The 16,736-nt window shown below is 42.3% G+C and overlaps 4 protein-coding genes across 7 annotated transcripts; 2 read left to right on the top strand and 2 right to left on the bottom strand.

Annotated features, from left to right (window-relative positions):
• Positions 1-407: 407 nt before the first annotated feature.
• Positions 408-1,565, top strand: RB195_013009 (uncharacterized protein; the record flags this gene model as incomplete). The annotated part of the gene is made up of 1 exon (XM_064202636.1): positions 408-1,565. The coding sequence occupies one exon, from the start codon at positions 408-410 to the stop codon at positions 1,563-1,565; it is 1,158 nt and encodes a 385-aa protein (XP_064058517.1).
• Positions 1,566-1,598: 33 nt separating this feature from the next.
• On the top strand, positions 1,599-3,355 carry RB195_013008 (uncharacterized protein; the record flags this gene model as incomplete). Of its 2 annotated transcripts, none has more annotated exons than XM_064202634.1 (2): positions 1,599-2,270; positions 2,360-3,355. In XM_064202634.1, the coding sequence occupies 2 exons, from the start codon at positions 1,599-1,601 to the stop codon at positions 3,353-3,355; spliced, it is 1,668 nt and encodes a 555-aa protein (XP_064058515.1). The 2 variants fall into 2 exon arrangements, with proteins under 2 accessions (XP_064058515.1, XP_064058516.1); XM_064202635.1 differs by having other exon boundaries at positions 1,599-2,289; positions 2,391-3,355.
• Positions 3,356-3,876: 521 nt separating this feature from the next.
• Positions 3,877-12,221, bottom strand: RB195_013007 (uncharacterized protein; the record flags this gene model as incomplete). 2 transcript variants are annotated; one of them, XM_064202632.1, is made up of 13 exons in its annotated part: positions 3,877-3,919; positions 4,518-4,639; positions 5,780-5,899; positions 6,259-6,374; positions 6,477-6,598; positions 8,179-8,279; positions 8,769-8,873; positions 8,934-9,034; positions 9,092-9,175; positions 9,245-9,375; positions 9,429-9,544; positions 11,649-11,780; positions 12,114-12,221. In XM_064202632.1, 13 exons carry the CDS (start codon positions 12,219-12,221, stop codon positions 3,877-3,879), a joined length of 1,401 nt encoding a protein of 466 aa, XP_064058513.1. The 2 variants fall into 2 exon arrangements, with proteins under 2 accessions (XP_064058513.1, XP_064058514.1); XM_064202633.1 differs by lacking the exon at positions 3,877-3,919 and having other exon boundaries at positions 4,514-4,639.
• Positions 12,222-14,729: 2,508 nt separating this feature from the next.
• On the bottom strand, positions 14,730-15,564 carry RB195_013006 (uncharacterized protein; the record flags this gene model as incomplete). 2 transcript variants are annotated; one of them, XM_064202631.1, is made up of 2 exons in its annotated part: positions 14,730-15,149; positions 15,508-15,564. In XM_064202631.1, 2 exons carry the CDS (start codon positions 15,562-15,564, stop codon positions 14,730-14,732), a joined length of 477 nt encoding a protein of 158 aa, XP_064058511.1. The 2 variants fall into 2 exon arrangements, with proteins under 2 accessions (XP_064058511.1, XP_064058512.1); XM_064202630.1 differs by lacking the exon at positions 15,508-15,564 and having other exon boundaries at positions 14,730-15,080.
• Between the last annotated feature and the right edge of the window lie 1,172 nt (positions 15,565-16,736).

Below are 16,736 nucleotides of genomic sequence, written 5' to 3'. Positions count from 1 at the left end.
CAGCCGGTTAGTCGTGAGGCTACGTGGCGCGTCCCCGGGTGGCAGATAGGGGGCTAAACGCGGACCAAAAGCGACCTTGCGCTTGCCCAGAGACGCAGGTGGATTCAGGGGATGGACTCCCTGTTTCTGCTGAGCCAGGACTGACTCATGACATCCTTGTATCCCATGTCGGTCCGGCCAAAAGCCTTCAATCAAGTGACTGGGAGGTGCAAGGGAGGCGGTTTGGAGTCGCCTCCAACAAATAAGCTCCACATGTCCACACCGGGAGAACGAAAGTTCTCCCAGAAACTCATGGGACTAGAGGCTTGCAACCTGCCCATGGGTTTTAAAATTTTTAAGCAAAACACAGTAATAGAAAAGAGTCTCCTGATTCCGGAGGAAAGCCTGGTACGGTAGCGCCAGGTAGGATGGGGTTGCAGGAGTCATGTAGGCTACCAAAACGGAAAAGGACTAGGATGGCGATCTGTACTTATAACGCACGTACGCTTGCATCGGAAGCGGCTATCGAAGATCTGATGATGCAAGCCAAGAAGATCAAGTACGACGTCATCGGACTGACCGAGACGAGACGACGTCACCCTCTCAACGCCGTATATGAAACTGGAGAAGAACTGTTCTTAGGAACATGCGACAGTAGAGGTGTTGGTGGAGTTGGCGTCCTCGTCAACACGAGTATGGCAAAGAACATCGACTCTTTTGAACAACTTACGACCCGAATCGGACGTCTGCGGATGAGAAGATGTGGCCCAATACCAGCTTTGACTATCTTCGTCGTTTACGCTCCAACATCAAGCTACGAAGAAGAAGAAGTCGAAGCTTTCTATATGGACCTGGAGAAGTTCTACCAAGAAGATCATGCCTTCTACAAGGTCATAATTGGCGATTTCAACGCTAAGGTTGGCCCAAGAAGAACGCCGGAGGAACTTCACATCGGGACCCACGGCCTACAATGGAATGACCAGGGGGAGAGGCTCTCCGAGTTCATCATGACGACTAAGACCATCCATGGGAACTCGCAATTTCAGAAGCCCTCTTCTTTACGCTGGACGTGGGAGTCACCCGCTGGAGGATACCGTAATGAAATAGACCACATCATCGTCAATAAAAGGTTCTGCCTGACGGACGTCGGTGTTGTACCAAAGTTCTATACGGGATCGGACCATCGCCTCCTCCGAGGAAGATTTTCCTTCACAAGGAGAGCAGAGAAAGCCGCCAAGTTCAGAGAGAGAAATCCCAGGACTACCATCAACTGGGATCTCTTCGCTACGCTAGTCGGCTTTTGGGAAGATTCTGCAATGGACAACATCGACGAGGAATATGACCGGCTTGTCGAACACCTTCACGACTGCGCGAAGAAGGCTGAGAGTTTTAAAACCACCAAGAGGCGTCTGTCTCTTGAAACTCTTGAGCTGATACGCCAGCGTGGAGCAGCACGAGCCGCAGGGAACCAAGAACTCACGTCCGAGCTCGCAAGGCTTTGCCAAGAGGCGATAAAGGAAGACCTTAAAGAGAGAAGAGCAGAAGTGCTGGCTGAAGCTGCAGAGGCGGGGAAAAGCATCCGCTAAGCCCGTCGAGACTTCGCCAGTCGCAAGACGAGGATGACTGCTCTCCGGAACCCAAAGGGAACAGCCATTGCATCGAGAAGGGGGATGGAGAAAATCATCTACGACTTCTACTCTGATCTCTTCGACAGCCATGTCCACTTGCCTCCTCACCATCTGAGGGAAGATGGACAAGTCATTCCAGAGGTTCTCCCGTCCGAAATACGACATGCTATCATGTCGGTAAGAAATCGTACGGCACCCGGTCCCGACAGAATAAGACCAGAACACCTGAAGAGCCTTCCGCCAGTACTCATCAACACCCTGGCGAGGCTCTTTACACGTTATCTGTCGGAATGCAAGGTTCCTAAACAGTGGAAGACCAGCAAGACCGTGTTGTTGTATAAAAAGGGAGATCCACATGACATCGGCAACTATCGCCCAATCTGCCTACTGTCCGTCATCTACAAGCTCTTTACAAGAGTAATCCTTAATAGGATTGAAAAAGTCTTGGATGAAGGACAGCCATGCGAGCAAGCAGGGTTTCGAAAAGGATTCAGCACGATTGACCACATTCACACTGTTTCGAAACTCATCGAGGTATCACGAGAGTACAAGATGCCGCTCTGTCTCACCTTCATCGACTTAAAGAAGGCTTTCGACTCGGTTGAGACGGAAGCGGTCGTGGAAGCCTTGGACAACCAAGGCGTCCCTACTCAATATATAAAGGTACTTCGAGAGTTGTACAGTAACTTCACGACCGGAATTTCGCCATTCTACAAGAACATCATCATTGACGTGAAGAGGGGGTCCGACAGGGTGATACAATTTCACCCAAAATATTCACAGCCACCCTCGAGAACGCAATGCGAAAGTTGGAATGGGACGACATGGGAGTGAAGGTTGATGGTCGGCAGCTACACCATTTGCGCTTTGCTGATGACATCGTACTGGTAACACCTAGCATCAGCCAAGCGGAACGAATGCTGACCGAATTCGACGAAACATGTGGATGCATCGGTCTTCAGCTGAATCTACAAAAGACGATGTTCATGCGGAACGGATGGGTCTCGGATGCCCCATTCACGCTCAACGGAACGAACATATCCGAATGCACCAGCTACGTTTATCTGGGTCGGGAACTGAACATGATGAACGACCTGACCCCCGAGCTGGGCAGGAGGAGACGAGCGGCTTGGGGAGCGTACAAGAGCATCGAGGATGTAGTGAAGAAGACCAGGAACACCCGGCTCCGTGCTCACCTCTTCAACACCACCGTACTTCCTGCTTTGACCTATGCTTCGGAAACCTGGGCATTTCGCAAGCAGGAAGAAAACGCGGTGAGCGTCATTGAACGCGCAATTGAGAGAGTGATGCTAGGAGTATCCCGTTTCACGCAAGTGAGGGACGGGATTCGAAGTTCTCTCCTACGTCAGCGATCGAAGATTAGAGACGCCGCCGCGTTTGCCAAGGAAAGTAAAATAAGGTGGGCCGGACACGTGATGCGCTTTAATGACAACCGTTGGACCAGAGCCGTGAGCGACTGGGTTCCCCGCGATATTAAGCGCACTACAGGAAGACCGCCGACCCGATGGTCAGATTTCTTCACGAAGTCCTTGAAAGAAAATATGATGCTCTTCGTGTCCCACGCGAAAGGAGGAACCACTGGGCTACTCTGGCACGCGATCGGGACAAATGGAAGAATTACTGGCGCCCGCTCGACCAGTTCGAAGATCAACGGGAGTCAAGGTGATCAAGGTGATCATGCACATTCGCTTCGCCATTTAGCTATTTTGTACTTCGACTTGTATTAGAGGATAAAGGATAAAGTTGCTTAGCCAATCCGCTTGGGATGTGTCCCCACGTTCACTTCAATTCACTAGCCCCAAGGCCCTCGAAGAGGGCGGAGGAGCAAGACATGGGAGCACGTGCCTGTAATGCCCCGGAGGGCACAGCAAGCATTTGGTGGCCTAGTCAGTCCAGCGCAAACTCCTCCGGATCTGGACAGTGGTGACCGGATCTCACTCTGCAACGCCGCTGCTCCTTGGAGCAGTTCCGTGGCACGACAATAATATTCGTTTCTTTCGCATTATATCATCAGGAATTTCCAAAAAGTCAACTTAAATAAATGATATAAGAGAAAAGTTCAATAACACCACTATGCTGTTCAATGAATATAGGATTTCCTGTAACTATTAATTTTTGATAGTTTCAATTCCCAAAAAAAGTAATCAAGCGGTAAGAAATTAACGGAAAGCATGAAAAACTTTTGCTTATGAAACTTTCAAGCCCCAACTTTTTCTCAAACATTGCGTAGTTGATCGTTTAAAGAAATCTAGACATCAGGTGAAATGATATGTATTGAGACATCTTTTAACCTAAGATCAACGGGAAAATAAGTTGATTAAGTGGACTTTCATGTTCTGTGGGAGAAGAACGACTTGTTGCTTTGACGTTGTCTTTATAACTTTTTTTTTGTCTTTTAGAAGAGATGAGAACAGATCAGCAGAATTGGACATGGAAACGTCATATATTTTCAAATAACTGAAAAAACGAGGTGAATTTTTGTAATAGCTTAAGGAAAAACCGTGAAAGAGTTGCATTATTTTCTAAATGCTATACACGAACGATGAAGTAGAGATGAAGAAGAAACAAGAAAGTGAACCGAATTGAAAATAATATGAGAGGAAGTTTGGAGTCAGGTGATTTATTGGAAAATGAGCAAATTGTAGAAAAAAATCACTTTCTAGAAAATTTATCTATGAGTGCAGATACAAAGTGTAGTACTTTCTTCTAACCAGTGTCATCGCAGCTCTAGTGAGTTCCTACAGTGACAGATCAATTTGATCGATTTAGTTGATTGGTTCCCCTATTGATTAATCCAAGTCATTGAACGTATGATCGTAGTAATACGTTGATGAATTTCCTTTACCGCAGCAAAGACCTAGAGCCGAAGAAAAAAAAAACTGCCTTCACCTGTAGCCTGTCCGTAACTGATCAGGATTGGTTTTAATCTCCACACCTCCATAAATGCAACCATCAGCGGTAATACCCTTATAACTATCCAGACGAACCTGTATTTGTTTCCCTGGAGGAGCCTGAAGATAAATGTCGATTAGAATCACATTATTGATGAGAAGAACGGAATAAATTAATTGCTATAATTATAATTATAACTAAAATTATAATTTCTTCAAAGGAAAAAAATGCGACGTAGAATCATCATGTCTGTAGAGTATGGGGATCACTTATCACAGCACCTATGACCAGTCAGATCAAAAATTCGTGAGTTTCGTTCTGCTCTCCGTTGCTGTCTGTCTATACCGGACAAGTAACGACATAAGCATTCGAAAATTCGAATGCGCTTGGACAATTTATTTGGGTCCACAACAACCATAATATAATCATTCATAACACTTAGATAATAAGTGAAAAGTCTCGGGGTAGATTGTGGACGTCCGATAAATAGAACATATGAAAGCACTTGGAATACTACTAAAGTATGATAAGTAAGAATGAGTGTCAGTTCAATAATTTAACGTAAAAAATTTGGAGCAGTCTGAGGTTCCGGAGGTTTTGGTGCATCAATCCGTTTGGGATGGACCAACGCGATCGAGTGCAATTCGGAACCGTCTGAGGTTTACGAACGTGTGTTGACCTACACAATAACCTGCGGTGCTAGCCGATGCGCGTATCGAGTCAGTGTTTTTATCTTCCCAAAAAGTTCTTCCAGAAGAGGGCTTTAATTTAACGACTTCGGAGGAATGAAAGCTTTGCTCGGCTTTAGGACGGTTTTGAACCATCGACATTATAGTCACAGTCAAACTTCTCAGTAACTGCCCCACTTCGGCATATACTTAAAGGCAGCATACCACGAATCTGAGGTGGTACGGATTTCAGGTGGAGTATTCGTATACGGGATCGCAGATTATCGAGAGAAGGGTGATTCCGTTCATTTCTTCCTAATTGCCGTAGAAAACGGCTCGGAAGATACGGCTTTGAACGTTCCGGCCCACGATTTTCTACGAGGAGTTCGATTGGAGCGCGCCAGCCTTGTGCACGCGCCGCATCCTCAGGGCCGTTTTTTTACGGCAATTAGGAAGAAATGGACGGAATCACACCCCTCTCCATAATCTGCTATCCCGTGTACGAATACTCCACCTGAAATCCGTACCATCTCAGATTCGTGGAGTGATGCCTTTAACATAAACGTATGTATAGTCATGTAGGAATTGTACCTGAATCCAATATGTGCACTTTTGGAAGTCGATTTTAGTTTGCGTTGTTCCATCTCCAATCGTACTTATCAATGACTTGTATGCCGCTTCTGCGTTGAACGTCCCACCACAATCATCTGGCTAGAGAAAGACTTCTTTAACGAAATTTTGAACCAGATTTGATTTTCTCTTACAAAATAAGTGGGGTTTTTCTTAACAAAATTTACATATTTTAGTGTAATTTGAAGAAACGACGATAAAGCAAAAACAACACAATTGGAACAAATTAAACAGCGTATCGATTTTGACAAGATGTACCCGAGGTTGTTAAATAAATTTATTTATAACGCTTAATAATGCTAACGTTTCGGCAATATCGCCTTCTTCAGAGCCTGAAATGGGCGATTCAATCTACAATTATCTAATTTATCAAAATCGATACGACATTCAACTATGCCGAGGTTCATTGAAAGTTGAACTCTTCAAATTAAACAACAAACCTTTTCACTACATAGCGAACCGCCGTATCCACTTGGACAAATACATTTAGAACAGTCGTTTGGATTAGGAAATCCTCCATTTTGACATTGAGCAGCTTGTCCGTTCTTACATTTAACTGGAAAAAAATCGGGTTATAAGTCTCGGAAAAAGTAAAGTGAGAAATACTCTTAGATAGTCATGAAACATCCAAAAAATTACAGTGTAGCTGAAAAGTCACCTTTACAATTGTAGTGCTCGTTCATCATAGATACATCATAGAAAGAAACCATGTCGGAACCCATAGTATCTTGGTAATTTTCTTCTTTAGCGACCATTGTAGGTTTTCCATTACGAGATGCACTGAAATAAATACAACTGTGTTCTATTCTCAGTAATGTTTGTCGCGTTTCAGAGTGCGATGTCAGCAGAGCCAGTGTCCTTTAAAGGCAGCATACCACGAATCTGAAGTGGTACGGATTTCAGGTGGAGTATCCGTATACGGAGTCGTAGATTACAGAGACCGGGATGGTTCCGCTCGGCTCTCCCTGAATCACTGCAAGCAGCCGGCCCTTGAATGCTGTGTTGTACGATGCCTTGTGTTGCAGCGCGCCACCCTTGCACGCGTAGCGTCCCTTACTGCCTATCGGGGCAGTCCGAATTGATTTTCGACGAATCGCAGGGTGGAGGCGGCGCAAGAGGTGGAGCGTTGCATTAGATGGGGTCGTTCAAAACAGCATTCTGGAGGCGGCTGTTTGCAGTGATGCAGGGAGAGATGAGCGGAACTACCCCGGCCTCCATAATCTACGACCCCTTATACGGATACTCCACCTGAAATCTGCACCACCTTAGATTCGTGGTATGCTGTCTTTAACGGATAGATTTGGAGGTCGTTAATAAGCACTGACACAGGGGAACATGATTCAAGGACGCTCTCGGCTGTGTTGAAGCTTGCGTTGTTTCTTCATGAGATGGTGGTAACCATTGAGGCCGGGTGGCTCACACAACGCCCTCCGGGCGCAATATGTCTGGGTGCTGAATTGTATGTGTCCCTAGCTACACCCCTCCGGGCTCGTATGGCTTCAGCTGAAGACCTTTTCGCTGCGTTTCTTTCCTTTTTTTCTTACTCTCCTATTCTATTCTTATTTTTTCCTTTATTTCATTCCTCTTAGTCACCACAGTTATAGTCATCAGGAACTCGTATATTGCTCTTCGTACAGTGCAATGGATGTTTATACATTTGACACATCACTGTATATAATGCACATATACTAAGAGAGAACTGAGCGGGTTCTGACCAGCCCTTTATTACTGGTCTAGCAAATACAAACCCTCGGACGCCTGTAACCTCCAGCTCGTGGCGACGACTCCTCCTTCTGGCTGTTGATACTGTTCGAGAGTTGCACTTGTTTGAATTGATTGTTCACATTGGTTCTTTGTTTCTTTGTGATCGCTCCGTGCTACGATGGAATTGTCGAATGATTTTTCAAAATGCGAAAGTGCTGTTTTTATAGAGGCAAAGGTTGGCAGAGCAAAGAGTGCACGCAATGGAGGAGCGCTACGGGACCCTTTCACGCCTGCGTCCTGCGACCTCCGGATGGAATACAGGTGAAATCGCTTCGAAAACGCAACTATACTCGTGAAATCATTCCACTATCTCTGATGGAGAGGCCTGAGAGGGTTCGAGATTTTTATTTTTCTTGAGGATTGCATACTATGAGAAAAAACGGTCAAATCAGTAATGAAAATAAATGTATGCTCGAGTCCAAAACAAAATTCTATGAAACAGTGGTAAATCGCGTTTATCGCAAATAAAAGATAGAGAACACGCAATATTTTTTTCAGTCTTTACCAAACTGCGAACCAACGGTTGAAGAAAGCCACAAGATCTCATTTGGGTAAAATAAATGGTACAAAAGTTGCAGACATAAGTGTCAACTCACCTCCTTGCTCCGTACTGCATTATGCTACCGTAATCATACGGCATCCCGTAGTTGTAATTGGTTGTAGATGATTCTTTATCGAATTGATCAATATAACTAGGCTAAAATTCAGTGCCGTAAGTGAAAATGAACGGCGAAGCAAATAAAGCAAAAATATTCAAGTAAAGTTCAAGTAAAAGTTATCCATTCCCAAATAAAATGCTTTTTGTATCATAATTTTCTTCAGAAACAAATTTAAACCCGATAAATATTCAATTTAGTGCATTTGACGGGAGAAATTCGAGCGACAGATACCGTGTCGATCTTGTTTTTCATAAGTATGACAAGAAGAAGACGAGCAGAGAACAAATGACAGAGGAAGAAAAGCAAAAGACCCAAACGAACTTCTTTTTATTGGCAAGGAAACATATTTAGAAAAGGGGCGGTGTAAGAAGTACACTATTGGGCATATCATCCTAATAGCTCCGCCCAAAAATGTGATCGATATTTTTTGTCACGAAAAAACAACACTTGCTGTACTAGAGGAAGTGTTTTGTTGAATTTACATGAATTTTTTTCTGCGATAAATTCGAAGAAGAGATTCGTCTCACCACTATGTTAGCCACAATTATACTAATCGCATCATCTCGATCAAATCTCGATTGAGTGTGGAAAAATCCGAGAGCGTGACCAAGTTCATGAGCAGCCGTGCCAACCTAAAAATTCTACAGTGAGAACCATTTTCTAATGTATAAACAAATAGTTAGGGAACTTACGCTTTCGCATCCTTTTCCTAATGATAAATCTTGTTGACCACCGACTCTACCTACGTATGAGTAACATCCTTGTCCTTTAAATACCCGAATTTTGTTTGGAGCTAAAAGTAAGGTAAAGGATCTTAGTATACGTTAAATGGTTAAGCGCAATCACCTACCAGACATACTTTCCACAAATTTAATGCAGGTGTTCGACTGCCAAAACTGTACAGCTTTCATAAAAACCGTCTTGATACTATCGGCTGAGAGAAGCGGAGAAATTAATCAATACACATCCATTGTATGGCTACAGTAATCAAGAAGGGGCTTACTCGCTGTTCTATCAAAGTAGTAATAAACATCATCGCTCCAAATCGTGTTAGGATAGTACCAGTCACGATACGCTTGTCTTTTTCGTTTTTGCAGATTCATAGAATCCTTAGCGATCTGTTCAGCTTGTTGCCTGAAACGTTTTTTTTCTACATTCAGTGATTTTTCATGTTAATATCAACTTACACAGTTAGCACAATGTCCGCTTGATACATGAATTCGCTCAAATTTGCATTGTGGTTTATCTCGTGTATGGGGCGAATTGTGGGAGCGTTCCTCCGATACACCGTCCTCCTTGGCGCCTGTATAATTAAAGGAATTAAAGGCAGCATACCAAGAATCTGAGGTGGTCCGAATTTCAGGTGGAGAATCCGTACATGGGGTCGTAGATTATGGAGATCGGAAAGATATGGGAACCGGTTTAGTCTCTACGAAGTACGTTAGAATAGGCACCCTTGTACAGGCCCTCTTAGCCGTCAATTCATTGGTGTCACACTTGAATAGGCTGCTGAGGAGACCTCATTGACCTTCGACCGCTCGCATGTGGATGCGGCGCGTGCGCAGGAGCGGTGCCATGCCGTTTTTTTTAACGATGATCAGAAGAAGATGGGCGGAGCAGCAGCGCTCGTTTCCGTAATCTATAACCTAAACGTTACGTTTTCTCCGAACTTTCCTGTACCATGTCAACTTCGTACTACGCTTCCTTTAATCTAGAGCAAACGAGTCCGTCAGCGCTCCAAGCCGAACGGGTAGAGTGAAACCAGAAGTGAGAGGGTTCACCAATTTTTACCAAATATTGTACTTAAAGACATCATCTTACGAATCTGGCATGGTATGGATTTTCCCTGGAGTATATATCCCTATATCGGGACGAGGATTATGAATGCAGGGGTGGTTCCGCTCATCTCTCCCTGAATCACTGCAAGCAGCCGGCCCTGAATGCTGTTTTGTACGATGCCTTCTATTGCAGCGCGCCACCCTTGCACGTGTAGCGTCCCTTACTGCGTATCGGGGTACTCCGATTGATTATTGACGAATCGCAGGGCGGAGGCGGGCGCAAGGGGTGGTGCGTTGCAATGGATGACGTCGTACAAAACAGCATCCTGGAGGCGGCTGTTTGCAGTGATGCAGGGAGAGATGAGCGGAACTACCCCCTTCTCCATAATCTACGACCCCGTATACGGATACTCCACCTGGAATCCGCACCACCTCAGATTCGTGGTATGCTGCCTTTAACGGATTGATGTGAAAGTCGTTAATAAGCACCGACCACAGGGGAACATAACCCAAGGACGCGTTCAGCTGCATTGAAGCTGGCGTTGTTTCTTAACGAGATTATGGTAACCAGTGAGGCCGGATGGTTCACGTAATGCCCTCTGGGGACAATATGTCGGGAGGCCCTTAGCTACAGTCACGCTGACCTGTTTTTTCCCCTCTACTCTAGCTGCCTGCCTGGTCTTGGGTGCTGTACCCCGTATACGGCTACTCCACCTGGAATCCGCACCACCTCAGATTCGTGCTATGCTGAGTGTAAGAATGTCGGTGATTGGTATAAATAGATTAAAATTTAAAAAAGATGATAAATTTCTTATCATATCAATCCGCTTGGGATGCATGTTCAAGACAAGCCAATGTTTTTATTTTTCCAGACAAGCCTGTTTCCAATTTATCGACCAGGGAGGTGTGAAAGTCTTTGTTAGCACTGGGACGGTTTCGAACCACCGACCTTACCCATCGTGCCACAGCAAACCTCTTACCGACTGCTTTACACTCTTCCATAATTAAACTAGGAAATAAAGAAATAAATAAAAGTAAATGAAAAGAGAAAATAGAGTAAATTAAAAATAAAATATCTATAAATAAAAATAAGCAATATGTTAGGAAAGAAAGCGAAATGTGACAATATTGAGAAAAGTGAAGTGAAAATTACAGCAGTTGTTGGGAACATCACTGACCCGTCAGATTTCAGGGCAGCCCTACGTTTTGAGTTTTTGTCAAGGTAACCACCCTGGAAATTACTGATAGTGGTACAACTAAAAAAGTTGAAAAAATTAGAGCAATGAAAAATTAACATGCTTGACGGTGAACATAATTATTTGTAGAAACGTAAAAATCGAAAATATTTGAATATGCGCAAAATTCACGTCAATCCAACGAATACAAAACAAATACTAATGTAATTCAGATTTTCGCTATGTGATCTTCTTTTCCAGTTTCTTCCTATAGTGAATCAATGCTTTTAGAGCGGACGATGATCGTTCGGTGATTTTTCCCATATAAGCGGATTATTGTATTATTTATTACAGGAACTGCTCTCGTAATCGCCTGTACGGCTCGAGAACAAAAGTGAATGGAAAAAATACAATTAAATCGAATGTCCTAAAACAACTACGCGGTAATACTCACCAACATTTTGTCTGGTATTCGCCTTTTTGGTTGTTTTGGGTCATTATTTTCGTTTTGTAATTTTTTGATCCATTTTTCTCGTAGACCTGCCAACTTTTCATGAACCAAATGCACATCAGACCGACTAAATGCCTGAAAGTAGAATAAAAATCACTTCACACGATAGCATATCTCGTCAAGTTGAGCACGGCCATGTAATCCATTGCTCTCCGCAAGGCTTATGCTGTATGTTGTTGTTGTTTTGACAGAAACGATCACAACTACATACACGTTTAAGCGGCTAGAGTACATTCCAATTATCGGTAATTATCGGTAATTGGGAATGGTGCCGATTATATATGTACGTACATTTGATCTGCTGTAGCTGTACAATAAAAAAGCATTGGATTCTACCTCCCAAAATAATTCGAATAAAAAAATTAACCGAAAAAAAATTAAAAATTAACCAAAAGAAAGGAAACATACCTGTAGCAATTCTTGTTTTTTCTCATCGGGAAGTTTTGAAAATTTATCGTCTATAGAAAGTACCGCTTTAAATGCTGCCACAATTAATGCAAGTATAAATGTTTGCATTCTACCCACTTGTCACACAGACTACCACCCAATAATCCTGAAAAAGAGGATTTTTTCCTTGAAAGCAAAAACAACGAAGAAATGCGTGAAATTCCCGCGAATGAGGTACAGGACTTTAAGCTGATCATGTAAACATAATAAAGTTGTTGACACGTGTAAACAATTTTTTACTGAAAACCAAAATATAGTCGATTTTCATTAAAAATCAAATTCAAGAAGCTCGAGGGTGAGGTTGAAAAAGGTGACGAGGATCTGAGTCACTGTTTGCGAATATTTTTCGTTTTTTATGTGTTGTGCATGAAAGCATCAAGAATACCGGTCAACGATTGTATTTTCAAAGATATCCATGTGATTTAAGAGAGAAAAATATACTAATTTTTTGTTCTTTGTTTAGAACAAAGAAATACAAAGTGCACGGAATTTTTACGTTTTTTTTTCCCCTTGGATTACGAAGACTATTGTGTGAGAATGTTCCTCAAAGGAAAGTAATTAGAAAAAAGAAAAAAAAATTAGAAAGTAAGAGAGCAAAAAAAAATTTCCGCTAAAAAACCCGCAAAATGACTTTTATTTGGGTTTGTAATAAAAAAACACAAACACAACTGAGTGATAAATATCAGTGATTCCACCCCGTGCTCCCACGTGCCTCTATTTCGCCGAATCTAATACATTAATCCGATACGAAACCAGACTGCAAAAAAAAGGTTGATCCTATGGCACGGAAGTGATTTAGAACGGATTTTTCTTTTTTTTAACGTGCGCCCTCTACCCCCAGATAACCTCAAAATACTTTTTTTTTCAAAAAAGAATAATGTTGACAAATGATATTTTTTTAGTAGTGCTGTCTTTGTGAGGCTCAGTCTAAGTAAAACCTATTCTAAAAAAAAAAACTTGAATTTAATACGAATTTGTGGAAGGATATTCTATGAATTTGATATTCGTATGAAAAAAGTCATTTTTTTTCTCAAAAAACATAAGGCAAAAAATCCGCGGTAAAAACTATCACAGGCTTTAATTTCGAGCATTGATCATAGATCATACGAGTACAACTTATCGATTTTACCCCTCTGTTCTGAATCTCCTCTTAAATAGCAAAAGTTATTCAAAATCAGACATCGAAATTTTTTCTCTTGCTACAGTTCTTTTCTTACTAGAATAATAATAGCATAGTAATAAAAAATAGAAATAATATTAATAGCTGTAGCAAAAGTAATAATCACAATAATAATGACAATATAACAATAATAATAATAATAATAATAATAACAGCAATAGTAGTAAAATAGTAACCGATCAGCAATAATAATATAATAATAGATAATCAGAATCACGCGAATCCTCATTCTGCAAAAAAAGTAGATTTTTGTCCTATTTTCCGCATTTCTAGAGCATTTAACGCAAATTTTCTAATGCAGAACTTTAACTATCTAAGGATTTATTTTTTTTTCTTATTTAATTATTTTAAAGGAGTATAGGATAAAGTTGTGACAAAAAGAAAAGGAAGCAGCAAAAAAGTTTAATAATTTAGTTTCAGAATGGGGGTTAAGGGTTGTTGGAATGAAAACGAGAGATGCCAGAATCGTCCGAACCATACCACCACGCACACACAAACACGCATAGAACTATGAGAGGATTAAGGGTTAACCGGTGGCGCATCTACTACAATGATGGGCTCATTAGTATATAGACAGTGAGTCAACCTCATCTAAATAAATTCGTTTTGATGACGTTCGTTGCTGTTTTATTGTCCGTGTAGGTGACTACGGAAAACGGTTGCACTTTATGTAGTTGTTCAAAAAGCAGTTCAGAGTAATTTCTGATTCACTGAGTTATTGATAGCTGGTTATCGATCAGGATCAGGATAGGATTATAATATTCAATAAACTTGAAAATTTCTCGTCGCTTTTTAAGATATTTGCAAAAAAGGATACAAAAATAATAACCTAGACAGTTTTTCTGAGGTTTTTCCTGGAATAAAAATAGATGATAGGAATAGAAAAAAAGAATAATAATACTAGTAATAATAATAATAATGATAGAAAAGAATAGGGTAATAGAAAAAGTGAAAAGTAGAATTTTGTGTTTTTCTCTAATAATATAATGAATTAGTTGACTTAATCAGCGGTTTGATGTCATCGCCTGAACCGATTACCCGCATCCTCTCCAAGGCGTACCCTCCTTGAACGTAGCTCTGCCCCTACGTACTAAACCCGCGAGAGCTTACAAAAAATTAATCCCATCGCTGCCATTTCATATTCTTTGAAACCTCATGTCTCACCTGAACTGCCTATCCACCTCCGAATCTTCTCTGGTCTTCTTTAAGTACCTCAGCTCACCTAATCCGTCAAACTCCCACAACACGTTGAACAAGGCGATCGCTTGGTCTCCTCAGTTTATGAGGAAAGAGGCGAAGATGATTTTCTGTAGCCATGTTTGGTGCCGGTACAAGATGTTGTCATCCGCCGGTATGCCACATAGATTCCCACGTGAAGATCTTCATTGTGGCATACACTAGGTCAGAAGCAGCCAAGCAGTCGTATGCAGACTCCTATTCGTGTAGTCAATCCTCTCCTTCGCAGTAGAAGGTGCTGCCCAAGTGTCCGATCCGTACATCATGATGAGGCGAATTGTGGATAGGTAGACTCGCAGCTTGACTTCCTTGGTGATGGGGGTCAACCACAGGCATTTCGTTAGGGAGTTAAATGCAGAAATATCCTTAGCGCATCTTTCCTGAATATCTTTCTCGTAGCTGCCGCTGTTCTTTAGCATACACCCAACGTAACACAACTCGAGATCAGTCAACGGGCAGCCTGTTGGTGCTAAGACGACGTCGGCAGGACACCGACCGACAATTATCTGCATGATGTCATCGATGGCGACGTTCAACAGGAAGGGTCCTGCCACTGTCCCTTGTATTACTCCCGTTACCACCTGAAACGGTGTTCTACATCCGACTGGTGCTCGTACTACAGCAGTTTTTCGTTGATTAATGTGCCCTAGCAGGCGAACAAACTTTCCTTGTACTCAATCGGCGTGGAGATCGTTGAGAAAACGCCCTCGATGAGTAGAATCGAAAGCGGCTCCAAAGTTCACAAAGGCCAATTGCACTGGAACACTGTTGCCAGATTTCGATCACTCTTCTAACGAAGAACAACTGATTGATCGTAGATCGGCCAGGACGAAAGCCAACCTGTTCTTCGCCCGTTGTTTCTTAGCGTGTCTCTATGAATCACTCCTTGTTAGCTCACAAGTCCTAGACGGAGGAAGGTATTAGGGTTGTTTTACTGACAGCCACTCCATTGACAGTCATTCCAAACTCCTTCGCTCTTGACGTCCAACTCTTCATCGCAGTCTTTTTGCAGCTGGCAATGCAACTTTCTCCAAAAACGTTTTGCTGGAATCGTCAGTGCTGCGGGCGGCGCATACAGAATTTCATCGTAGAAGACGTCTTCACTGTTGTCCTTAGCGGTTTCAGTAGGTGCGTGGGGACTCACGATCCAGAGTTCACGTCCTCTGCGATCCCGCAGTCCTAAAAAGACGCATCTAGGCGACGTTAAGTGGGATTCTTCCAAGAGTTCGTTATTATCGTTCCTCACAGCTATCGTGCACCCACCTATCCTCTTTTCACCAACATTCCCGCAATAGGTAGTGTAGTCTCCGATGTTGACGACATCCCGATCTCTGATGCATGTTTCCTGCAGCGCAGCAAACGGAAAGCAGAGATATTGTAGAAGCGTGGAAGGTCGACTTGTTTGAGTTCACTAGAGAGTGTTCGGGAGTTTCGCGTGACGAAACGGAATGTTGTTACCAAAGTGTAGTTACCTTTCTCTAGTATTTGACTTGTTTGAGTTGGGCTTTGACAATGTATTTGACGACAGCACCTTTTTTGCAATATCTGGGTAGCTTCCCTCTTGTAGCAGTGCGGGTTATATAGCTCGTACGCTCGTAGCGTACATTCAAATAGCTGCGTTTAGCCAAAATAATATAATGTGGTCAGCACTAACGTGAATCTAAAATTAGAGAAAAAAAGTTAGTCATTTTTTAAAATTGAAAACTATGACGGAAAACTACCTTCCTTATGTCAACATTTCAACCAGCAACAAAAGTTATGGACTTATTTTGAATCTGATAAACAATAAAGGAAGTAAAAATACATTTTTTAAAGAAAGAAAATACGTCGATTTTAAATTTTGGGGACTAAAAAGACCTACCGTGTTTCAATATTTGTCCTCCTGGGATTGATTGCTCTGATTCTTTGATTTAGTTTGCGTTATGAATTCCGCAATATCGGATTCGTGGACTGTTCTCCTCTAAGCATAGTTTTCGGTGTCTCGTGCGAACTCGTCCACTTTCTGGAATCATTAATATTGGTTTATCTGAAATCTATTATAAATGGTTGCTTCTATACGTTTCAGAGTGGAGCGTGATAAAAATTACGAATTTGGAATAAAATTTATACGATTAGTAAATTGTAGTGGTAGTGGAGTGGTTTGGGCCGACGAGATGCTAGTTTGCATC

Source organism: Necator americanus, chromosome V (genome assembly GCF_031761385.1).
Source record: "Necator americanus strain Aroian chromosome V, whole genome shotgun sequence".
Taxonomy (NCBI): Eukaryota; Metazoa; Nematoda; class Chromadorea; order Rhabditida; family Ancylostomatidae; genus Necator; species Necator americanus.
The sequence above is the reverse complement of the archived record's forward strand: the minus strand, read 5'-3'. Positions and strand labels throughout refer to the sequence as shown.